Source organism: Pyrus communis, chromosome 1 (genome assembly GCF_041283825.1).
Source record: "Pyrus communis isolate YQ-2024b chromosome 1, ASM4128382v1, whole genome shotgun sequence".
Taxonomy (NCBI): domain Eukaryota; kingdom Viridiplantae; phylum Streptophyta; class Magnoliopsida; order Rosales; family Rosaceae; genus Pyrus; species Pyrus communis.
Genome location: NC_142565.1, coordinates 16,586,144 through 16,609,924, shown reverse-complemented (window position 1 = coordinate 16,609,924; position 23,781 = coordinate 16,586,144). Strand labels below are relative to the sequence as shown.

General features: G+C 36.4%; 3 protein-coding genes across 3 annotated transcripts; 2 read left to right on the top strand and 1 right to left on the bottom strand.

Annotated features, from left to right (window-relative positions):
• Positions 1-6,215: 6,215 nt before the first annotated feature.
• LOC137720171 (bifunctional aspartate aminotransferase and glutamate/aspartate-prephenate aminotransferase) lies at positions 6,216-10,489 on the top strand. Its single transcript, XM_068459186.2, has 9 exons — positions 6,216-6,707; positions 6,962-7,055; positions 7,161-7,264; positions 7,539-7,787; positions 7,879-7,992; positions 8,142-8,225; positions 9,601-9,771; positions 9,935-10,048; positions 10,156-10,489. The coding sequence occupies exons 1-9, from the start codon at positions 6,330-6,332 to the stop codon at positions 10,300-10,302; spliced, it is 1,455 nt and encodes a 484-aa protein (XP_068315287.2). The 5' UTR covers positions 6,216-6,329; the 3' UTR covers positions 10,303-10,489.
• A 929-nt stretch (positions 10,490-11,418) lies between these two features.
• On the top strand, positions 11,419-12,908 carry LOC148699270 (protein NEN4-like). Its single transcript, XM_088699205.1, has 5 exons — positions 11,419-11,929; positions 12,040-12,086; positions 12,165-12,228; positions 12,355-12,537; positions 12,628-12,908. The coding sequence occupies exons 1-5, from the start codon at positions 11,477-11,479 to the stop codon at positions 12,718-12,720; spliced, it is 840 nt and encodes a 279-aa protein (XP_088555331.1). The 5' UTR covers positions 11,419-11,476; the 3' UTR covers positions 12,721-12,908.
• Positions 12,909-13,980: 1,072 nt separating this feature from the next.
• On the bottom strand, positions 13,981-22,346 carry LOC137721400 (low affinity sulfate transporter 3). The gene is made up of 12 exons (XM_068460494.2): positions 21,768-22,346; positions 21,583-21,631; positions 21,200-21,407; positions 20,873-21,047; positions 20,705-20,770; positions 20,380-20,610; positions 20,142-20,268; positions 19,490-19,776; positions 15,478-15,671; positions 15,273-15,349; positions 14,524-14,600; positions 13,981-14,420 (listed from the first exon to the last, which is right to left on the bottom strand). The coding sequence occupies exons 1-12, from the start codon at positions 22,251-22,253 to the stop codon at positions 14,265-14,267; spliced, it is 2,133 nt and encodes a 710-aa protein (XP_068316595.2). The 5' UTR covers positions 22,254-22,346; the 3' UTR covers positions 13,981-14,264.
• Between the last annotated feature and the right edge of the window lie 1,435 nt (positions 22,347-23,781).

Sequence of the window (23,781 nt, the reverse complement as noted above, 5' to 3'; positions counted from 1 at the left end):
TTTGAGTGTGCATGTTACAGACATTGATGTTATGCATGGTCTTTTATATTATTATCCATCTGTAATATTGTGATGGAGGGTTTTATCTTTATGAAATCCCAAAAGGGGAGATTGTTAGGGTAAAATTGGATGTTCATAAACAAAACGTCTGAGTATGTAATTCTTAGGCTAGTACATGTTATTTTGGTCTAAATTTGTCTCTCGTACTCTCGATCACAAAAATGACAAATGTTTCAGAGATATCTACTCAGGTACAATTGTAATGCATATGCACATAATCTGGGTTCATGTCGATTTGGCTTATTGGTTTTAACGGCCTGTTTTGAATTTGGGTTTAAAATTCTTTTGGAAACTATTTGTTTCTGTGGCTGTATGTTAAATTGGTTTAAGCTTAGAAGATAATGTCGTGGAATCCTATAGGTAAAATACCTTAGCCCTCGGTTAGTAATTTGATAATTTAGTTTGTCTGCTTTATCTCAACAACTTCATGCTAGCCATGCATGTTTATCATGTTTGATATTTTCAATTACTTTTGTTTTAATCTGATCATTTGTAGTCTCAATCTTTTAGAGTTTTAAGTTCATTAAAAGTCTTCTGCTGCAGCCAATATATATAGGTGCTTAGATATTCATTTCGTGCTACTGCTGCCCTATTACAACATATATATGCACTGAGAGCAGCCATTTATTTGAGAGAGTATGCGTTGGGTATTTAGAAGTCATCATCGTATCATAATTTTTGGTTTTGGTTGTTGCAGCATGCATTAGAATAGGCTTTGTTTTTGGGCTGCTATTTTGTGCCTTAATGAAAAGAAAAAAAAACCTGTCGTATAGCACACTTGCATGCACCAAGGGATATTTGAGCTTAATTTAGTCAGCAACACTAGCAACATTGCATATATTTTTTTGTCGCATGAATTAGATTAGGATTTTGGTTTTTTTTTGCTGCATGAAACATCATTAGAAAGCAACGACATGTGAGCAGCCCGTGCGCACAGAGAAGGATTTCCATGAAGAAAAATCAGTTTCACTGTTGAGTGTTTTAATGAGAAAATATTAGTTTTTATTGGCTGTTTTTTCTTGCACCTAAATTAGAAATTAATTATGAAAATGTGCTTGTGATTTTCGTAATTGGTTGATTTTCAAAAATCATTTCATTTCATACATTTTGCATGATCACATTAATATCTTGAAAATTTCGAGGTGGCAATGATTGACGGGCCACATTAGTGTCGTGCCACTTCCACTCGAAGACTGAAGAAAGATCTAGTAGCAAAGCGCAAAGACAAAAACTGCCTACTGGTATGTGTGTGTAGTTAATGAGTTTTGTATGTCTTTCTATACTCATTTCTCTTAGTGATTGTCCTAGCATGGGAGCCCCAGGATTTTCCTAGTGGCGAGTTTTGCTTCGTTAAATTCTACATCCTGTGTGCACATTTTATTTATCATTTTAACTGCATATGTGTAGATAGTTTGGTATGTGATGCGAATGTAGAAGTTAAATTGAGAATTAAATTTGAATTGGATTTTTAAGTTGGAACCTATTCACCTCCTTTAGGTTAAACTAGTACCCATCCTAGAAATTTCAAGAGGGAAACTCTTTGGAAAGAGATTAAGCATCTTTGCCAAGAGGTTGATCAGAGAGATAACAAGCGCATCAAAAAGCTTCAACAACTTACCTTACATGCATACCTTTGAGATGTCTATGCTTCGAGAAGACCATGAGAAGTTACTTGAAGAGGAGTTTGATGTCGGATTCCCCACTGGTTACGCCTAGTGAGACCACCTTAGGGGTTACAGTGTCTTCAGAATTTATGAGAAGATCAAACATATGGAGTTCCCCCCTCCGCAGTATTTGTTGGTCGAGATTTCGGATTTAGAGGCAGAGCAAGAGGAATGCGATATTGAAGACAATCTAGCACCTGATACCCCTCGCAAATCCTCTACTACATTCAAACGAAAAGATGTCCCGAAAGAAGATTAATTTGCACTTACTTTTGGCTAGGTCTTTGTAAAAATCACCTGCATAATTTAAACTGCCCAAAAATCTTTGTAGTTGTTTTTTATCTAAAATTTCATTCGGAAATTTATTAACAAAATCAATAGGCAAAAGAATTCCTATATGAATATTATGCCCTAAAAAGTGAACCTTGGTTTGAAAGAGTTTCATCTTTAGAGCTAAAACTACTAAACATGCATTCTTCACCACTTTCAAGAAAATACTTAGATGCTTAAAGTGCTATTCTAACAAATTAGAAAAGACTACAACATCATCAATATAAACAATAGTAAAAGTGGAATAAGGATTAAAGATGTCATGCATGATATTTTGAAATTCAAAAGGAGCTTTCTTTAATCCAAAAGGCATTACAAATTCATAATGTCTGAATGAGATATTGAATGCAGTATTATACCTGTGCTTTTCAGCAATTTGAATCTGCCAATATCCAGACTTCATGTAAAATTATTACAGCTTGATTCAGCATATCTAACAAATTTCTCTTATTTGGAATAGGGATCTAATCCATCTAAGAGCTTTATTCAAAGGTTTGTAATTGATAACTAACCTGGGCACTCCTTGTTCAAGTTCAGTGGCATTTTCTACATAGAATGCTGAACAGCTCAAAGGAAAATAGCTCTTTCGGATTAGCTTCTTTTTCAAGAAGTTCATTGATTTCTTTCTAGCAAATCTTCATCAATCTGCTATTCATTTGAATAGGTCGAGCCTTAGTGGAAATTTTCTTTTCATTAAAATCAGGCTCATAGGGTAATTCGACAATATGCTTCTTACAATCTCAAAAAGCGCTTGGAATTTCAGCACATACCTGTTTTTCAAATTCCTTTTGGGTGGACTCAACTTTTTCTTTTACTATCTTTGTAGTGAGTTGTTCTTTAGTCATTTTAAAATACATTTCTTCTTTCAGAGAACAAAGAAAATTTTCTTTATTTTGAATTTTCTTTTGTGTGGAATTTACATACTGCATTTGGGGTTCTCTGGAAAATGTGAACTTTACCTTTGTTCCTTCAACTTCAGTTTCAATACCTTCTTTAGAAACTTTGAATGGGTAAAGCATGTCGATAAAAGGAGTACCTAAAATCACAGCATGGCTTAGTCCTTTAAACATAACAAAAGGATTTTCAAAACAAAACTCATCTTGAACAACTAAGGCATCTGACACTTTATATTGAATTTTCATAGGTTGATCAGTTGCACTACGCAGACCTTGAGACATTTTAGAGAAGTACTTGTGGGTACAACTCCCTCATTTATACAATTTAGATCTACTCCGGAATCAATGAGTGTTTAGATTGAGAACCTGAAAGTTTTGTTAATAACAAAGGTAATTATAGAACACATTTTTGAGAAATCACCTTGTCAATGCTACTAACATACTTCAAGGTTGAAATGTTGTTGTTCGGATCACCAAGCTCCAAAATTGGTTCAAACTCTGGTGGCTTATTTTTTTCTTTTCTACAAAGTCATCCATCAGATGTTGAAACTTGCTTTCAATTTCAGTTCTATTGCATTTATTTCGAACTTATTCTTCAGGCAAGAAATGATAAAGTTCGAGGACTTCAACTCTATGCTTTAATCCCTTAATTTCTTCTTTTGTTCAGGCGAGAATTGATAGAGTTCAAGGAATCAAAACAATCAAGCTCATAGGGAATTTTCTTTTGAATATATAAGCTTCAATTGGTTGTTTCTCACTAGGCTCAGGCTTTTCCTTTTCTTTTGCCAAATCTAAATATTTTTTTTCAAAACTTCTCTTTTCTCTAAAGGATCTTCTAGCCTATCGATTAAGTCTAAAATCAAACTTTCTTCTTTGGTGATAACACATAGATTTAGCTTGCAGGCACATTCATTTTCTAACTCCGTGATGCTAGCCATCTATTGATGATGTAAATATCTTTTCATCTTCAAGAACTGCAACTTCACTATTGCTTTCTTCAGAATTAGATGAGTTAAACATTAGCTGGCATAATTACCCTTTCAAACTCTCATCTAGATTGAGATTGTTAATTTTCTCTTTTATTCGACATTGAGGTCTCATGTGTCCAACTTTTTCATGCTTGTAGCAAACAACAGGTTTTTTTTTATCTAGTCCTTCTTCTTTTTTTTTTTTCTTTTTTTTTTTTTTTTTATGCGAGGCTGGAATTTGCGCATGTGAAACGACCAATGAAGTTTAGATGATTTATGTGGACTATCTTCCGGGTAATTTTTTGGAAAATCTTTTTGTTTTCCTAAGGGGTTTCCTTGAAGAAGATTGACATTTAGGTTCAAAACCAAATTGTTTGTAGAAATCTCCCATTTCTTTTGATCCTAAAGCTCTCTGCTTATTAGGCTGTTGTTTTAGCTTCGTATCATTATAAAGCGCTAATCCTTCAACACATATTTTAGAGGTAAGTTCTCCATAGGTATACCTGTCATAAGGTATATTTCCTCCGAATTTTACTTTTATTCGACTTCGTACCTTTTCAACTAATAGAGGAGGTAGTCCAGAAATAAACTTTTCTTTCCAGAAATCAGCATTACAATCAGATTTAAGGAAGACCTTGGCATAGAAAACATCTTTATACGACCTAAAATGAGACAAAGTTGGGCATTTTAAGTTCATTAGGAGTTCTCTAGACCTATCTTGTTGAAGCTCAGTTGATCCAACAAAAAAGGTAAATGGTGTAGATTAGGGTATTCACCACATCTTCTTAAGCTACTATCTGCCCATTAATTTCTCTTACCTTTGTGGCAACAAGGATTTGTCTTTTTGCTTCTTCACCTAGGTGAAAATACCACCATCCACAAAGTTGTCCTATAAATCCTGCTACTATTGCATTTTAGAGAACTTTAGCGAAAAGTTTCCGATACTGTTCACTTTAACGAAAAACCACATTTTTACACTAAAAAGTCAATCTTGGTACTATTCACTTTACCCTTTATTTTGTCCTTATCGTTAAAACTCAAAGTTTTCAAGTCTTTTTCATTAGTTTTCCTAATTTTTTAGGATAGGTGTTCTTGTGACTTTGTATCCTTGTCTTATCATATTCACCTGTGGGTCTAAGGTTGATTCGGCAAATTGCTCTTTCAAATCAGCAATTTAGGTTTCAATAATAACTAAGACATTTGGCTACAATAGTTTTATTGAGCTTAATCTTTTTACCAAAGCATCAATAAAGTTATCATTATTTCCTAACTTATAGTCCTTAAGATCAGAAGATGGTTTAAACATTGGTTGGTTGACCTTCTTCTTTTCTTCAAAAGAATTGAAAGATGTTCCTGGTTCTTTAGGGTTCCAAAATCTAGACTTGAGGGAATCATTGGTCTTTAATGAATTCTCTATCCTAGAGGCTTGTTGGCCTAAAGATTGTAGGCTTTTTCTAGTCATTCTCTTTTCAAAGCATTATCTTCGCTGAGATAATCTTTCTCAATAAAATCCTTAATTGGTTCAAATTTTGTTATCACACAGATGTTAGATTCAACATCATCCCACGTAAACTCAAGCTGTAAGGGTAGATTCCTAGAATTCCTAAAGGGAGTTGTGGCTCCAGTATTCTCGACCTTAGAGAATAGGTAATGCACTTGTTCTTGGGTTTTTCTAAAGCCTTCTAAGATAGTTCTTTCATAGTCTTACTCATATAAGCTTGATTCAGGCGTTGTATTCCTGAAAGAATTTGTTTTGAAAGGGTTTTGTCTTAGGGAATCAACACTCATTCGATCTAAATTTAGCCTGGTTAACCTATCATTGTTAAAATGTATTTTTACATCTTCATCATCATACTAGTTAATACAGCTAGGTTCTCAGTTTTGGATAGGCTGAGAAGGAATTGCTTCATGCAATCTCCATATTTCAGGTAGGGTAATTTCATTCCACCTAATCATCTACCACAGTATGTACCTTTCCTAAATTAGCTTGGAACAAAATGGTTTTTTCCTTACTATCTATGACTTTGGCTCGAGTTACAATGATATTCATAACCTTGTATGAAATTCGGTAAATCATAGCGAAATTCTGTGATCCAGGGTCCATATCATACCTTTTTGTATTTACGCTTAAGATAAAGGTCTTTAAGGCTCCGGAATCGGATAATGACACTGAAAAGTTCGGGTAGCAATTAAAATATACTAGTCCCTCACTTAAAGAAGGTTCTACTAATCCTACCATGAAATTAAACAAAGTTACGTGATGTTTATCCCGCAGCCTTGGCCAGTCAATCCTGTCAGCTTTCCCACCAACCCCTTGTCTTTTAAAAGATGCAAGAATCCAATTCACCAAACCCAAACCCAATTGGAGGAGCAATCCAACTCCAACAACACTACCTGCTCCACCCACCCCCATGGCCGCCTTTTCCCTCCAGACATCGACCTCCAGCATTGCCCGTCCCAGTTTCGAAACCCGAATCCCCGGATCCGATTTGGGTTCAAACCCAAAATCCATATGTTTCCCTTGTCAGTCTCGTTTGCTTCCTCTCACGTGTCGGAGCAACAGTAAGAGTAGATCAAGAGGAGGAGTTGTGATGGCGGTGGCAGTGACTGGCAATGACCAGTCCCAAGTGGAAGTCGACGTCTCTCTGAGCCCACGAGTCAACTCCGTCAAGCCTTCGAAGACAGTCGCCATTACTGACCAGGCCACGGCTCTCGTGCAAGCCGGAGTGCCCGTCATTCGATTAGCTGCTGGCGAACCCGATTTCGATACCCCTTCCATCATAGCTGAGGTACCTTCTTCTACATTTTCAATCCATATACTTCGTGCTTTTTTTTTTTAACAAATGGGGTGGGGGAGTGGGCTAGCCTTGACTTGCTATTATGTGGTTCAACTTCGCCTCACCTCTCACTTACAAGTGAAGGAATACCACTAGACCGGAGTGATACTTGGCCTTCTTTGTGTTTGTTGTTGTTGTAATCCCAATTTTCAATTGCGGATGATGGGTTGTTTTCAATTTTTAATTTGTTTTTTTCGTTTTTAAAGGCGGGTATCAATGCGATTCGCGAAGGCTTCACCAGGTACACACCAAATGCAGGGACTTTGGAGCTGCGCCAAGCAATTTGTCAAAAGCTCAAAGGTTCGGCTTTTTCGGTTTTTCTTTCTATTTCTCATTCTTGAATGTTGAGATATATGTTATATGTTATATGGTTTGAGTTGTAAGTAACGATTCAGATTTTTTTAGAGGAGAATGGGATCACTTACACACCGGATCAGATTGTAGTTAGCAATGGAGCCAAGCAGAGCATTGTTCAAGCTGTGCTTGCAGTTTGTTCCCCAGGGGATGAGGTTACTTTCTAAATTTTTAGTACTCATAGTATAATGCAATCAACATTAGGCATGGTATCTTAATATGAAATGAAATCATTATATCATACCGTGATGTCCTTGAATTTCAATTCGGAAGTTTGTTAGTTTAGAGAGACCAAGTGTTGGCCCGATAATTAAGGAATGTTCTTTTATCTTCTTTCTTCTTTTTGGGTGTATATGTTGGTGGTTAATTTGCATTCAAGTGAATAATTGGAAGGTGACACATATTTACGGATAATCATGTAACTCACAGGTTATAATTCCAGCTCCATTTTGGGTGAGTTACCCTGAAATGGCAAGGATGGCCGATGCAACTCCTGTGATTCTTCCAACGAGCATCTCCAATGATTTTCTCTTAGATCCTAAACTTCTCGAATCCAAACTCACTGAGAAGTCAAGACTGCTGATTCTTTGTTCTCCATCCAACCCCACAGGGTCTGTTTACCCCAAGAATTTGCTTCAAGAGATTGCTAAGATTGTAGCAAAGCATCCTAGGCTTCTGGTACCCTCACTGTACCTGAACTAAAAGACCTGTACTTATTACCTGCACCTTAACATTTGAAACCTGAACTTTCCACTACTGTTTCATTCAGGTTATTTCTGATGAAATATATGAACACATAATTTATGCACCGGCAACTCATACAAGCTTTGCATCCTTGCCAGGCATGTGGGAGAGGACTCTGACAGTCAATGGGTTTTCTAAGGTAACCATATCGTTAACTCCGCGTAAATTTATACTCCTCTTCTGTAAAGGTGGCTTTTCCATGATTCTTGATAAATGGTGAAAAACAAAAAACCAAAGGCGGTAGGTTTGACACTGAAGGTTGACATTCAGAAGGTGGTACTTTTGTAGGCTTTTGCAATGACTGGTTGGCGACTTGGATATATCGCCGGGCCTAAACACTTTGTTGCGGCTTGTGGAAAGCTCCAGAGTCAGGTATTTTGTACTTTACGCATCTTCCAAATATATTTTTCCCATCATTTAACATGTGATGATGGCACCTTTTTTTACTATTGTGTTATTCAAATATACTTCCTGTTAGCTTATGGCATTCGTTATCAGTTTTCGGTTGGATAAAACACTTTCTCGTAAACACTAAAAGGAAAAAAAGAAAATATATGTGTCCTTCAACACATAGGAAAAATGGTAGTATCTGAGATGTACCTTCAGGAAAATATTGAAGGTAATGTTAGTTGTTCAAACAGATTCCTGATTGATGTTGCTTGGCATTGTAAATTCGAGTTCATTACTAGGTTGAAATATTAAACATGGGGCTAGTGGTGGAAGTTCTAATCTTTAGTTGAAGTTTGGAATTATGAGGACGTATGTGTAGTAAAGTACAGTAAGAGGTATCATGCATGCAGTTAAACAGATACCTTAATGGGCAGACCACTAGTTTAACAGTTACCTTACATGAAGTTAAACTGACAGTCAACATGTTTTGAATGTTATTGATGGTCAACCACATTAAAGTAACTAAACACAATTATAGTTGAGAGAGAGTTCTTAAGGAGCAGAGAGCACCCAGGATATGTTGCTGCTCAGCTGCTACGGTGCTAATTCTTGTCATCGGGACTTTCTTCTTCCGCTTCCAGCCGCCCATCAATTTGTTTCTCTGTTTCACGGGGTAGTATAGTGAATAAATGTTTTTTATCAGTAAAAACCACTGATCGTTTTGGACATTGTGCTGGAAAATGCCCAAAGTTTTGACAATTCGAACTTACCACTCAGTTCTAGTTTCAGAACAAGAGCCACCACTAGCTTGTACGCTCTTAGAAATAGGACTCAACAAATGGTTGGGAGAAGTGGATCCAGCATAGGATTATTCAAATTCCTTAGCTTTCATTCGCAAGTCGCAACTGATTTATTTATTTTTAATATTTTAATATTATTTAATGGAACTCTGTTAGGTGTTCCCAGCCATTTGACTAGTTCATTCTTCTCAAGTTCCTACTGCATAATGAGTTTTTGGTTTCTCGTCCAATTAGTTTCTAGTTCTGCCCTTATGTAGGCTGGTCAAAAAAGAATCTCCCGAGTGGTACCACCTAAACAATAAATCCAAGCCCTCTGGCCAATTTTAACTAATGCGTAGCTAACTTGTTTTTACAATTTACTTCTAGCGGAACAGGGTTCTTTCCAACCCAAGTTAAGTTGGTGGATGAGTAATTGGTATCGTTGTCATAAGAAAAAGGTCATTGAAAGATGTCGGGATTATTAAATAATTGGCCTACTTTGGAGGTCAATATTGGGAAATGTATGTTTTTGTTTTTGCAGTTTGTTGCACAGCTAATCCCAGTGTAATGTGCCATAGTTCACCTCAGGTGCCTGTAGTATATCACAGAAAGCAGGAGTGGCTGCATTAGGTCTTGGTTTTGCTGGTGGAGAGGCAGTTTCTGTTATGGTGAAAGCATTCCGGGAGCGACGGGATTTCTTGGTCAAAGGCTTTGGCGAACTTTCAGGTGTCAAGATCTCCGAACCCAGGGTACCAATGATCCGTTTCCTTCCCCTTATTTTTCTCTGTTTCTTTCCCCCCTTGTCTTGGAGTACAGCACTCCTTTGAGGGATTACTATTTTTCATCCGTTATTCTCTCTTTCTATTCTACTTGCTATCCTAATTTCTTCACCATCTTGCATCTCACTTTCAGGGAGCTTTCTATCTCTTCATAGATTTCAGCACTTACTATGGAACAGAGGCTGAAGGATTTGGTAAAATTGAGAATTCAGAGTCACTATGCCGTTACCTACTTGACAGGGGTCAGGTATGCATTGGATTGCTATATCGGAAGATCCATATTTTAATAGCTACTGTAGTTTGAAATGTTGATGGTTGAATAAAATGCTGGCATGGGTTGTTGCTCATTTACAGGTTGCACTAGTACCGGGAGATGCATTTGGAGATGACACATGCATACGAATCTCCTACGCTGCATCCCTTCCCACCCTACAGGCAGCTGTGGAGAGAATTAAGAAAGCTCTTGTTGAATTGAAGCCTGCGGCCAGTGTTGCTAACTAAAATGTTTCTGGTTTTGCCACTGTTCTACGTGGTGTAACTCTGTATTCTAGTGTCTGAGTTGAAGCTACGAATAAGTTGGTCATGTCGGGAAGGTCGAAAATAATTCTTCTGGCGTTGTATTTAACAGTAATATAAACAAAGGCGTGTTTGTTTCGTTGAATTGGATTTCAAGAATTCCGTATGCTTACGTTATGCGTTTCTTTTTTAGCATATTATCAAAACCAGAGGTTATTCTTTCGTCCTAACGTTCACAAAACTTGATCTATTCCCAACGTAGGATGAAGGGTCGAACCGTTCACTCCTTTTATCCCAATGTAAAGATCATATTTCTAGAAAACTTCAATCAATTAGAAAAACATTTAGTCATCCATATGAGTCAAACAAATTTGACAGTTCATCAAGAGGATGTTATTTGTTACCATTAGATAGTCTCCAAATTGAACGAAGTTTCTTAGAGATGATCTTTCGATGATGATAAGAACATCAAATATGACGTTTGTACAATGCAATGATGTTATGTCGTCATGGAAAGAGGAATGACTCTAAATATTGTTTGATATTATAAATTATTTTTATGTACGAGAGGGGGATTAAAACTTGGGTGCATGGAACAGACACATTGTCTTGTCCAAGTAGCCTAATCGCGTTTGCTGAAACAAGAACTTTTCTTATTCACATTCACGTCATGCATCTTGTCGAAAGGTTAAGTACAATGTGAATATGTGGGGAAAGAGGATAGAGGGAATAAGCATATTCCTGTCTCCTAGGAGACTTTGCTTCAAATGCGCCAACATACTGATCAGCAATGGCCTCATTTGCATTGGGTTAAGATTACTTGTCCAAAAGGAAGGCTCGCTCCGAAGGTTACCGTTTCAAAAGCAAATACAATAAAAAGGGCAAAAGCAATTCCCTGGAAGTATTTTTGTACATGAAATCTTCAGGAAGCTAAGGACTAAAGGACCCCCCTCAGCCAAAACCAAAGCCAAAGCCTAAGCTCTTAACTTAAACCACAAGTAAATCAATCTCAAATAGGAGGAATACCCTTCCTTCAACTCTGGCCTTTCTCATTTCTTTCTTCCCTTAACCCTTCAAATATATAACCTGCACATAATGATGACAAAAATTACCAAAATCTGGATACCCGAAAGACGGAAAAAACTAGCTATAGCCTCAAATGGATGCTTCAACTTCATCATCCAAACAAGGCACAACAGAGATTGTGTTCTTTGACATAGAAACAAATGTACCCAATAAAGCTGGACAAAGGTTCTGGGTTTTAGAATTTGGTGCAATTTTGGTTTGCCCTCAGAACCTTGTTGAGCTGGAAACCTATAGCACACTCATTAGGCCGGGGGACTTGTCTGTTGTGGCATTGAGGTCTGGCCGGTCTGACGGGATCACTCAGGAAACTGTTGCAAAAGCACCCTTGTTTGAGGAAGTTGCTGATAAGATATTCAGCATTTTGAATGGAAGGGTGTGGGCAGGCCACAACATTCGAAGATTCGATTGCGTTCGGATTAAGGAGGCTTTTGCAGAGATCGGTAGGCCTGCACCTACGCCGGTTGGGATGATGGACTCTTTAGGGGTGTTAACTGGTAAATTTGGAAGAAGAGCTGGCAATATGAAGGTAATTAGATATAAATGTTAATTACAAATTGGGACTAGGAAGATTATTTACTTTCAATTTTATTTTTGGCTGCAAAGCCAATCCATCGTGATCTATGTATATATGTTTAGATGGCAACATTGGCATCATACTTCAATCTTGGGCAGCAAAAGCACAGGTTCGCATGCAATAATCACTTTTTAATTAATGTTTAAATATTAATTGTATGCTTATATATTTCTACAAACATATATAGGAGCCTTGAAGACGTTAGGATGAATCTGGAGGTCCTCAAGAACTGTGCAACCGTGCTATTTTTGGTACTTTCACTAGACCATATCTAACTCTTATTTTTTTTGTCAGTTAATGAATAAAAACTATCCCTTCAACTTGATTTGTAACCTTGTGATCGATGTTTATTATGTTGTGTGGTGTTGTGGGAATAGGAAGCAAACCTCCCCGGCGTGTTAAATGGAAACTGGCCTGGCTCTTCGACGATTACAACGCGGAGTAGAAGTAACGGGAAATTGCCATTCAGAGAAGAAACTAGCCGCAAGTCTGCACCAACTACGGCTTCTAATTGTTCTCATAGAGCTGTTCCATATGACTCAAGGGGGAGCTTGGGAAAGGTTTTATTTACTATAATTTAATGTCTTTAATTCATACCTAATGAAAGTGAGATTAACTGAGTATTTATTAATTATGTATTTTGAAAGCAGATGACAGAAAGGGTACAGAATCTGTTGTGTAGAGCCCAAAGAAATCAGCCTCTTAACAACATACTGAAGCATTCTCATTCGCTACTCCGGTGAGAAACTGAAGAGCGTCCATTTCGACATGCTGCAGATGACCTCCTGTTGAACTGCCTGCAGTCACACTTACAGAAAGGAGAATTAAGAAGCTTTTGTTAAAGGTGTTTGACTTTCAGAACTTAGAAATTAGCAAACAATAGCAACAGCTTGAATTGGTTACTACTAATCTCAATTAATTGATTCAACCATTATTTATTTTTTTTATAACGATCAATGTCATCCTATTCTGCAATTTGCAGGCTGTTTTTCTTTTCGCCATATTTTCTCTTATTTCGTTGCACACGACTTGAATTCGAATTAGCAGGGTTTTGGACGACAAACATGAATATTGAAGGAAGTTGAGATTGCTCCGTAAAACTAATGGCAATAAAAAGAAGTAACCCAAATATCCAATATGAGACATTTCTTCACATCTCACAAATACGACATGACTCACGCTAATGGAGTATTGAGTTTACATCATCATCTAACTTGATTATAGCACGTACTATATTAAAACCAGTTTAAGAAGTATCATAATAAAACAATTAAGTTTAGGCTAGCCAAAATGATCATTGAGATTAACATAACTCCTTCATTCTTGTACTTGAGATTTGAAATCAATACAAGGGGTCTCTGAGTTTGTTCACCATCAATTATTTTGGTCATTCTGTGAAAAATCTCCACTAAATAAGGATAAAATGATAAAAATATATTCAATTTTTGTCAAACAATTTTGGCCCTTTTTTTTTATTAAATTGAGGGTATTTTTGTCATTTTAGTCCTTATTTAACATAATTTTTCAGGGAATGATCAAAATAATTGATGGTACACAAACTCAAGGACCACTTCTACCGATTTATCTCAATGATCAAAATGAGAAGTTATGCCAATCTCAGGAACCACTTCTATCGATTTCAAATCTCAAGAATCAAAGTGAAGAATTATACTAATCTCAAGAACTATTTTAGCTAATAGTATCTATATATAGAAGCACAAAATGACACACAACGAACACAACCTGTTAACTACACGTACCATATATTAGGAGCCTACGAATTATATTGTCCCTTGAGTTGGGCACTTTGTACGGTTGCAGTAGATTCAGTGGTTGACGATATTTCTCAATTGTGCTTTGGGCCAACCAATCATAGTGGCAGGGTCACAAATATATGGGAATTAACTTTACCCCATCTTCAATGGTGGTCCTCTCTATATAACTATCCATCGTCACATCAGCAGATTCAGCGCACTATATATGTTATATTTGAAAAACACATCACAAGTACGAGACATTACATTATAACTGCATTATATATGTTACACATCTCTTGTATATCACAAACCAACAACAACATAAGCTAGCTAGCGCTAGATATTTGTGGAGGAAGAGAGGGTGAGAAGATATTCAAACCATCATCTCATTATTTATATCGTCCCCCTACACATCTATATACATAAGTGGGATCGATGGGACTATATATCATAGCTAGCACACATGAAAAGCAGGAAACACGAGACCTGAATGAGAATGTTGCGATCGAGCGTTTTTATGGAAGAGCTAGCTAGCAGCTTGCATTAGCAGGTGGTGGCAATTTTTCACTGAATCTTGCATCCACTGCTTCTCCGACCGTCACGAAGACCCTTCCTCCAATTTTTTCCACAAAGTTGGATAGCTTTAGTTTGTGAATCACTAGCCACCTAGGGTTTGCAACGGCTAACTGGGAGAGAGAGAGAGAGAGACAGAGAGAGAGGTCACAAGTTTTAAAATGCCGAGGTCGATCCCTGTAAGCCAAGAGGGCGAATAACTAGTCGATGTCTTACCTCAATTCCTTCGGAGATCAAATTCTTTTGCAGCTCCTCTAGAGAAGCTATTCCCGATGTATCAATGTTAATCAAATCTGTCGTACAGAAAGGGGGTAAAAACAAAGGAGAGGAGGTTATATAAATCTCTTGAAAGCTGCATATATATGTACAATTATGTAACATGTATATATATACTGTATACGTATAGAACAGTCAACGGCTTACATATGCTAAATGGAAGCTGTTCTTACATTGAAATTTGTAATGACTAATAATAGTGCATGAAAGAAAATAAGGCCTATATACAAAATTTAAATACTTGTGTTTTCAAAATTGAAATTTGTACTATCCTCACAAAAAGCCATTCGTCTATCCTTGTGTCAGCCACATACTTCATATTCATGCTCTTTGATCATTGGACACAACTATATATATAGGGGACGAGCACTTAAGTACGGCCTGTCCATGAGCAAAGAGCACAAATGTTGACGTCCATCAAAGAAAGCACAGATATTAATAATTATTGTGCATGAACCCAAATATTTTATAGTGTCTACCGCATGAGCTTTTGGTGCCTTTATCGTGCTTGTGTCCATACAAAAACCATACATTTTGGGATGTATATACGGGTTAAGCATTTGGGTTTAGAATTTAGTGATTAAAGTCTATTTTGAAGAATAAACATAATTAAATGGACATCGAGAATGACTAGTTTTAGATCCAAGATTCTAAAGACATTGTCTCTAGTTTTTCGTTTAGCCACTTACTAGACATGTCAAGAATTACGAGTTGAATTGCCTCTTTGGTGTCCTCCCCTTTCTTTGCAGTTATCCACCTTACAATCCTTGCATTTACAATACAAATACATGTTAATTTTCATATATAATTGGTTTTTAAGATTTATTAAATCTACTATTCACCAAAAAAAATAAAAGATTCAGTACATATATATTTGTACAATTAAATACATACCTTTCTCTGACGAAATTGGCATTTGCAAAACAAAACAAGGCAGACTTGACACGTATTATCATGATTCCAGGAATTTTAACAGCCATAGGATATTGAGCAGTGTCGCAAAATATATCAGTTCTCGGAAGTTTTCCAAGTGTTTCTGTGCCTGGTCCAATTGAGATGAGAATAATCTTTGTGAATGATATGATCACCTGGTCAAAACATACAATTACATGTTAGAGACATCTTTTGTGCATAAGCATCGTTAAAAAGATGCCTACAAAACATATGTGCCTGGTCCAATTGAGATGAGAATAATCTTTGTGAATGATATGATCACCTGGTCAAAACATACAATTAACTGTTAGAGACATCTTTTGTGCATAAGTATCGTTAAAAAGATGCCTACAAAACATACACACACACGCACGCACGCGCATATGCAATTTGTCAGTGGTTAAAAGTATCAGAATCAGATGCCTACGAAACCACTTCTATGAGATTAAATAACTAAAAATGATTCCAATAATGTTTAACATAAAAAAAGTTTAAAAATTTAAAAGTTATAAACAACTTTTTAGTTCATTACATGTGTTAGTGCTCTACCAAGAAGCACTTCGTTTTTTTTTATAAAAGTTTCAATGTTCTCCTAAGTAATGAAAATGTTTATAAATAAAAGTGCATTGGGAGATTTTGTAATAGAATAAAACGTATTACCAATTAAATATTCTCTTGGTCATCTACTAATTAAATAATGTACTTTAAAATTTGATATCAATAGTAGAGAATAAATGAATTTATTTTTTAATATTTTAATATCAAATTCAATAATAAGTAACTATGTATCATTGATTAGTAGGTTGACTAAAAAACGAGACTCAATGAAATTCTAGAATTGATACATATGAAACATGGTTCATTGAAGAGATACCTATAAATATTTACCAAAAAGGACCAAATCAATTAATTTAATCATATATGCTTCTATCTCCCAGGAACAAGATTAATTATTCCATGTATGACAAAATCATTTGCTGGTTTGAGGTTCTCGTATCCCACTCATCTACTTTTTCGTTTTTTTATTTTTTGGACATTGTTAATTAGTTATTTATTTTACAAAAGTAATGGCTATTTTTTTTTTCTCCAAACAATAACGTTAGTAGGTTAAATTGTTAAATGTTAAGAGAGAGGAAGAAGGGAATCAGTGAGAATCAAACTCACACCAATAGGCATTATCACTATCCATCATTGTGGTAAAGCGCAATCTATCTGCTTTACAAAAGTAATATTGTTTAAGAGACCAAACCTTTGTATTACATAATTAGTCATGTAATATTAAAACATAGTAAAAAAATGTAGTTTACTTGTATTTACAATATAGTAATCATATATCATATATGTATCTATTCACCTTAATTAAGATTTTTTTTTTTTCTTAATAAATTTTTGTTTGGGGATGTTTTATTTAATGACACATTTTACCCTATCATTCTATATGAGATTCTCCTATGTAGATAACAATACTCTATACTAGTGTTTTAAAAATCACCGTCTAGCGCCCGCCTAGCACCGCTTAGGCTCTGTTTAGGAGCTAGGCAACTAGCCACTGCCACAATTAATTCTTAGGTGTTTAAAAAATAGAAGAGGGCGCCTGCCTAGGCGTCCACTTAACCCACCTAGACCTGCTTAGGTTGCGAGTCTCATTTAAACAAAAAATAAATAACTTCTATTTTGCATTATTTTTTTAATAAATTTGTGAGAGACTTTTTATATATAATTTAATTTATATGTCATTCTATTTTGCAATTTATGTATCCGAACATAATTATTTATTTTTTTAAGTGCAAGTAGACATTTATTTATATGTTATATAAAAAATTAAATTAAAAATAAAAAATAGCCTACTCCTCTGCCTAGATGTCACATCCCGGCCCGGGGTGGATCACTTCCCGGGCCCTCTTCACCACCGTAGCACGATATTGTCCGCTTTGGGTTTACCATTCCCTCACGGTTTTGTTTTTGGGAACTCACGAGCAACTTCCCAGTGGGTCACCCATCATGGGATTGCTCTAGCCCCTTTCTCGCTTAACTTCGGAGTTCCTACGGAACCCGAAGCCAGTGAGCTCCCAAAAGACCTCGTGCTAGGTAAGGATGAGAATATACATTTAATGATCACTCCCCTGGGCGATGTGGGATGTCACAATAGATCCCACCTAGATGCCTAGGTGCTAGACCTCTGTTCACTGCCCTATTAGCACATAGCGTCTTTTAAAACCTTGCTCCATGCAAATGAGGAAAGCTTGTAAACGTACGGCTAAGGTTTGAGGCTAATAAAAATGTGTTCTATATGTTGACCCAAAGAATAATAATTAAAAATAAGGTAAAGTACGAAAAACTACCTCAAATATTGGGATCACGACAATTTCATACCTCATCTTTTAAAATTGACAATGTCATACCGCATCTTACGAATTTGTGACAATGTCATATCTCTGTCAATTTTTCTGTTAAGTGCTGACGTAGCAAGAGACGGAGACCACTCACTAATCCAGCTGGATTAAAAAATAATTAAATATATTTTCAATAATGAAATATTAAGAAATTAAGAATAAAAAAACAAAAAAACAAAAAAATTCCTAGGGGTGCAGCATCCCCTTTCCTTCACCCGCACCAATTTCAATTTTTTTTTTTGTTCTTCTCTCTCCTCCTTCTCCTTCTTCTTCTTCATCTTCTTCTTCTCCTGGGCCGAAACTAGATTTGTCACTTCCTTTTTTTTTTTTTTTTTTTTTTCATTCTTCTCTCTTCTTCTTCTTCTTCTTGGGCCGAAACTGGGTATGATTTTTTTTTTGTTTTTTTTTTTTTTTTTGTTTCTAGGTTGCAGGTAGAGGGAAAAGGGGACGAAGATGAAGATGGGGATGAGACAGAGAGGGTTCTTCTTCTTCTTGGGCCGAAACTGGGTTCGAATTTTTTTTTTTTTTTTTGGTGTTTCTGGATTGCAAGGGAAAAGGGGAAAAAGATGATGATGGGGGACGAGAGATGAGTGCGCGTTGGGTTGGGGGGGGACGAATTGGGTTGGGTTCGGGTTTGTTTTTTTTTTTTTTTTTTACACTTTTCTCCTTCTTCTTCTTCTTCTTCTGCAGGAGGGGGTGTTTTAATTTTTTTTTCTTCTTCTTCTACCTTCTTCCTTCTTCTAGGTTGCAGTTTGGTTTTTTTTTTTTTTTTTTTTTTTTTTTTCTCCTTCTCCTCTTCTCCTTCTTAGCCTCCTTCTTCTTCTTCTTCTTCCACGGGCGGGCCAGGAGGGGGGGTTGAGTTGATGGGTTTTCTTCTTCCTCTTCCTCATTCTCCTTCTTCTTCTCCTTCTGCTTCTTCTCCTTCTTCCTCCTTCTCCTCCTTCTTCTTCTTCTTCTTCCTTCTTCTGGGTCTTTTTTTCTTTTTCTTTTTTTTTTTTTACTGGGTTGCAGTTTCCATTTTTTTTTTTCCTCCTCTTCTTCTTCTTCGGTTCTTCCTCCTTCTCCTAGGGGGTGGGTGGGGTTGTGGGGTTGGGTTTTCAAATTTTTTTTTTTTTTTTATTCTTTTTGTAATAAAGATTAAGCAGGAAGAAGATGAAAATGGGGAAGAGAGAGGGGGGGAAGGGACGACTAAGGTTTTTTTTTTTTTAACTTTTATTTATTATTTTAATATTTAAAAAATATTAAAATTTTTTTTTGTTTTTAATAATATTTTATTAATTTTTTAATAGAAAGTGGGCTCCGAATCAAGCCACGTTAGCACTTAAAAGAAAAATTAATAGAAAAACTGACGGAGGTCTGACATTGTCATAAATTCGTAAGATGAGGTATGATATTGTCAATTTTAAAAGATGAGGTATGAAAGTGTCGTGACACCAATAGTTGAGGTAGTTTTTTATACTTTACCCATAAAAATAATTGGCTCCTATCCCGTCATACTTTTGTATAAATGGATTTTATACGCAATTATGCATCTACTGTTGCAGACAAGAGTAATTAAGAGCTAATATATAATATATTACCGCAACTAGAAGGCCAATCTCCATGGATGCAAATAGGACCCCAAAGAAGGCTCCAATGCAAGCCAAGAAGTCCAACTTATCAACCTTCCAAATTTTGTAGACTTCGCTCAGGTTAATAAGCCCGGACAGAGCAGAGAGAATAATTGAAGCAAGGATTGCTGTTGGTGTGTAATACAAGAGCTTTGTCAACAGCTGCAGTGATATGATCACAGTAATGGCCATGACCACGTTTGACACCGGAGTTTCACAACCAGCACTGAAGTTAACGGCAGTACGCGAGAATGAACCTGTTCATGATCATGATTTAACCGAAAGGGAACTGAATTACGTCCTAATAAGATGGCAAAGTAGTAAAAATTATACAAGAATTAATCGATGAAGTATCATTATTAGAGTGAAGTTATTTGTAAATTTGTACCTTTTTAATTGACCATGTAAGACTATCTAACAGTGCTTTTCGAAAGCGCATTAGGATAAACAAAAACACTTTTCGCAGTTTTGAGAATAAATTATTTTTCTTAAAGAATAAAAGTGCTTGTAACAGAAACAAAGTAAAGTGTTTTTTACCGAAGCAATTTGTGTTAGAAAGATGGTACATCTTTTTGTCTGGTGAGAATGTTGCACATGTTCAGTACTCACTACCAATGCTTACCGGTTGCAACATAGCAAGAAGTACAGGATCCCACTATGTTCATGAATCCCATTGCCATCATTTCTTTGTTACCATCTATGTGGTACCCTTTCATGGTTGAGAAAGATCTTCCAACTGCAATTGCTTCCTGAATTTTGACAAAATATAAACAATATATGAACCAATTCAAAGGAGCTAATTGATAAAAATTAGTAAACCATTCATTCATTTGTTCTTCAGTGGTACATATGTGACTGACCGCGAGGGCAACAAGGGCGACAATTAGCCCAACTTTAGCCACATCCCCAACATAGGGGCTGTTGAACTGTAACAGATTCACCGAACTAGGGTTCAAGCCATCTTTGACGTGTTTAACAATATTAATTCCATGTTTATCTCCCCGTGTTAGATAAACAATCAGAGTCGATAGTATAACGGATAGGAGAGGAGCAACGGCTGGCAACCAGAAAAGTTTCTTCGTGTTTTTACCCTGCAAATAGTGTACGTTAATTGAAATACATAATTTAGTTAAACCAACATGCAAAACGATAATAACTAATTAACAAGTTCGAAGTGTTGCTCACCAGAAATCTTGACATTAGGATGAAACACAGGAATGAGCAGCCAAGGAAAAAATTATGAGGACTCCACTGCAAATGAAATGCAAAGAAATAAATGATTGGATAAATTGTATATGATTTATTTTAATAAGGAATTATTTCTTTCCATTGAAGAAAAGTAGAAGACTGTACAGGGTGGTGGAAAGATGTCCAAACAGCTTCTATAACAGAGATAACATCAGTATTGGTAGGAAAGTGAGTGATTCCAAGTAGTCCCTTTAGTTGTTGAAGACCGATTATGATGGCAGCCCCGGCCATGAACCCTACGATTGCAGCATGAGAAAGAAAATCCACAAGAAACCCCAATCTGATGAAAAAAGGGTAAGTTTAAGAATAAGAAGTATGTGAACAAATATTAGGACAACCTTGCGCATATCCAATGTATACGATGCTTAAGTCATGCTAAAGAGCTCTAATACTTCGCACTATATAGTCAAATCCAGTACAGTCCAATACTACCTGAAGAGTCCGAAGGCAGCTTGAAAGATACCGGTGAAGAACGTTGCAGTGAGTACGAGCTTGGTGTAAGCAATAGGATCAGCCCCGGGGTCCTGTAACTTTTGAATCATTGAGGGCAAAAGAAGAGAAACAACTGCCACAGGTCCAATTGCTATCTCTCTTGAAGTCCCCATTACAGCATAAATAAGAGGTGGAACAACACTTGTGTCTACAATTGATCAATTACGGAACAAGAAAATAAATTAAAGACTACAATAAAAATTAATATTCCATTGCCATATATGTAAATCCATGCAACTAAATACTAGAGTAATATATTCCCAGGAAAATAAAAAGGAAGAAAATACTAGAAGACCAATATTTAAGTTAACTAGTTGACTTACAAAGGCCGTACTGAGGGTCAAGCTGTGCTAAAGTTGCATATCCAATACTCTGCATTAAACTCGTATTAAGGTCATAACATGATAATTCAGTTCTAAAATTATGAGATATAGTAATTTAGCTGTATTATTATAGTAATTCTGAGTGGTTATTTCATGCATGAATGTTCAATAACTTAATTTGTTACCTGAGGAATGCAGAGACTTGCTATAGTGAGACCTGCCATGAAATCATGTTTGAATTTTGACATGTTGTAGCTACTACCCCATACAAGAATAGGAAATATCTCCTGCTGGACAGAGACTGCACTTTTGAGTGTTGGCTGATTCTTGAGAGACGAGTACTTTCTTCGGCAACAAGAAACGGTTTCCCTCACAGAGTTCATGAGCTCATGCCATAGACCAGGCGGTTCGGGACCATTCAGCACCCACTGAGTCCTCTCAACTAGGCTGCTGTTTTTCTCAAGGTCAAGATCGACGTCAAGCCTTTCCTCGTCAATAGCTGATGAGGCAGTGCTTGATTTTTTGAAGTGTTTGGTGGAACCTGGAGCTGGAAGGGTATCTTTGGGACTAATTTCTTCACCTGAGGCCTCTATAAACTCACGCCATGGTCCCGGCAGCTGGGGCGTATGGAGAACCCAATTAGCCTCTTCAGAATGCTCGGAAGAGCCCATTGTTGGCTGAACTAGTTTTCAGAGGAGGCTTCTTATCAGAATATGGAAGATTTAGGCACCAGAAGTAGTACAAAGTTTTTGATGTTAAAATGCATGTCCCATCTTGATCGAAGGACCATATAAATACATCAAAAAGGTGAATTTAATGGTTGAGAGAATTTTTTAAGCAAAAATCTATTGGTAGTCCACGTGTAAAAATTGAGTGTGGAGACTAGAGAAAAGGCTCGGTGGAATCCAGACCTTTTCAGAACAACATATTAGGTATCTTTAACGTGCCCATGGCGGTGATTGTTTATACTTGCCTGACTTCCCACTACGTTTCTTGTTTGTTCCAAATGAAAAAGGGGAAATTTCTTCGCAAATACGTAACATAAAATGATACAAGAATGAATGGTTGAGATTAAAAATAGAACATTTAAATAAATATGCATATTATTAAATCTAAAAGAAAGAGTACTGCTAAGGAGATCAAAACTTTAAACCAAATTTTGTAAACCAAACGATGTGGTTGTTAACGATTGGATTATTATTACTTAAGTGTTAATTAGTCCCCTGAACTTGTATGCAGCTGTTAATTTCCCCATGAACTTTAATTTTAGCCAATTAACCCCTTGAACTTTTTAATTAGCCAATTTCCTCCTTGAACTTTAATTTTAGCTGATTACCCCTGGTGAACTTTTATAAATAGCCAATTTTCCCTTGGTGTTAGATTTTAAAAAATTGCATACAATTTCATCCATCCAATTTTTCATTCTTTTTTCCCTTATACACTTGTCATATGTTGTTTTTCGTGATCAAGATAGATGGAAAATTGGATGTAAATTTTTAAAATCTAAAGCCAGGGGGAAATTGGTTATTTATAAAAGCTCAGAGGTAATCGGCTAAAATTAAAGTTCAAGGGGAAAATTGGCTAATTATAAAAGTTCAAGGGGATAATTGGTTAAAATTAATGTTTAGAGGAGAAATTAGCAACTCCATACAAGTTTAGGGGGCAAATTGGCAAATATGCCTACCTTTTATTGTGTAAAATAAATCACTCTCAAAGAATTAGGTCGTGAATTTCAGATAAGAAATATTTATTTTTTACCAGAAACAATAGCCGAATTTCATTGATCATCACGAACAAATACAAGGATGCCAATTCGGTACATTGCTCCAGTGACCAACACATTGATCTGGAGTGAATTTGCACAAACAAGCAATTAAGTCAAAACCCCTAACACGGCTACCACAAGCATAGGTGCACCAATACAAATTTGTCACAAGAACGATAGACGCAAAAAAACCTATGCCAGTGCACACACCGACCTTCATTGATGTGCAAGGCCACACAACTTCATAGCTGGAGAGTGAGACCACATAAAATCACTGCTAAAGACGAGACCACATAATCATCGCTTGAAGACTAGACCCATCAAGTTGTCGCTCAAAGGTGAAACCACATCATCTGCCAAACGTGACACAAACAAAATCTACATTAATTCGAGAATAAATCCAGCGGTCCCCTAATCTCAGGGGAGGACTAGGA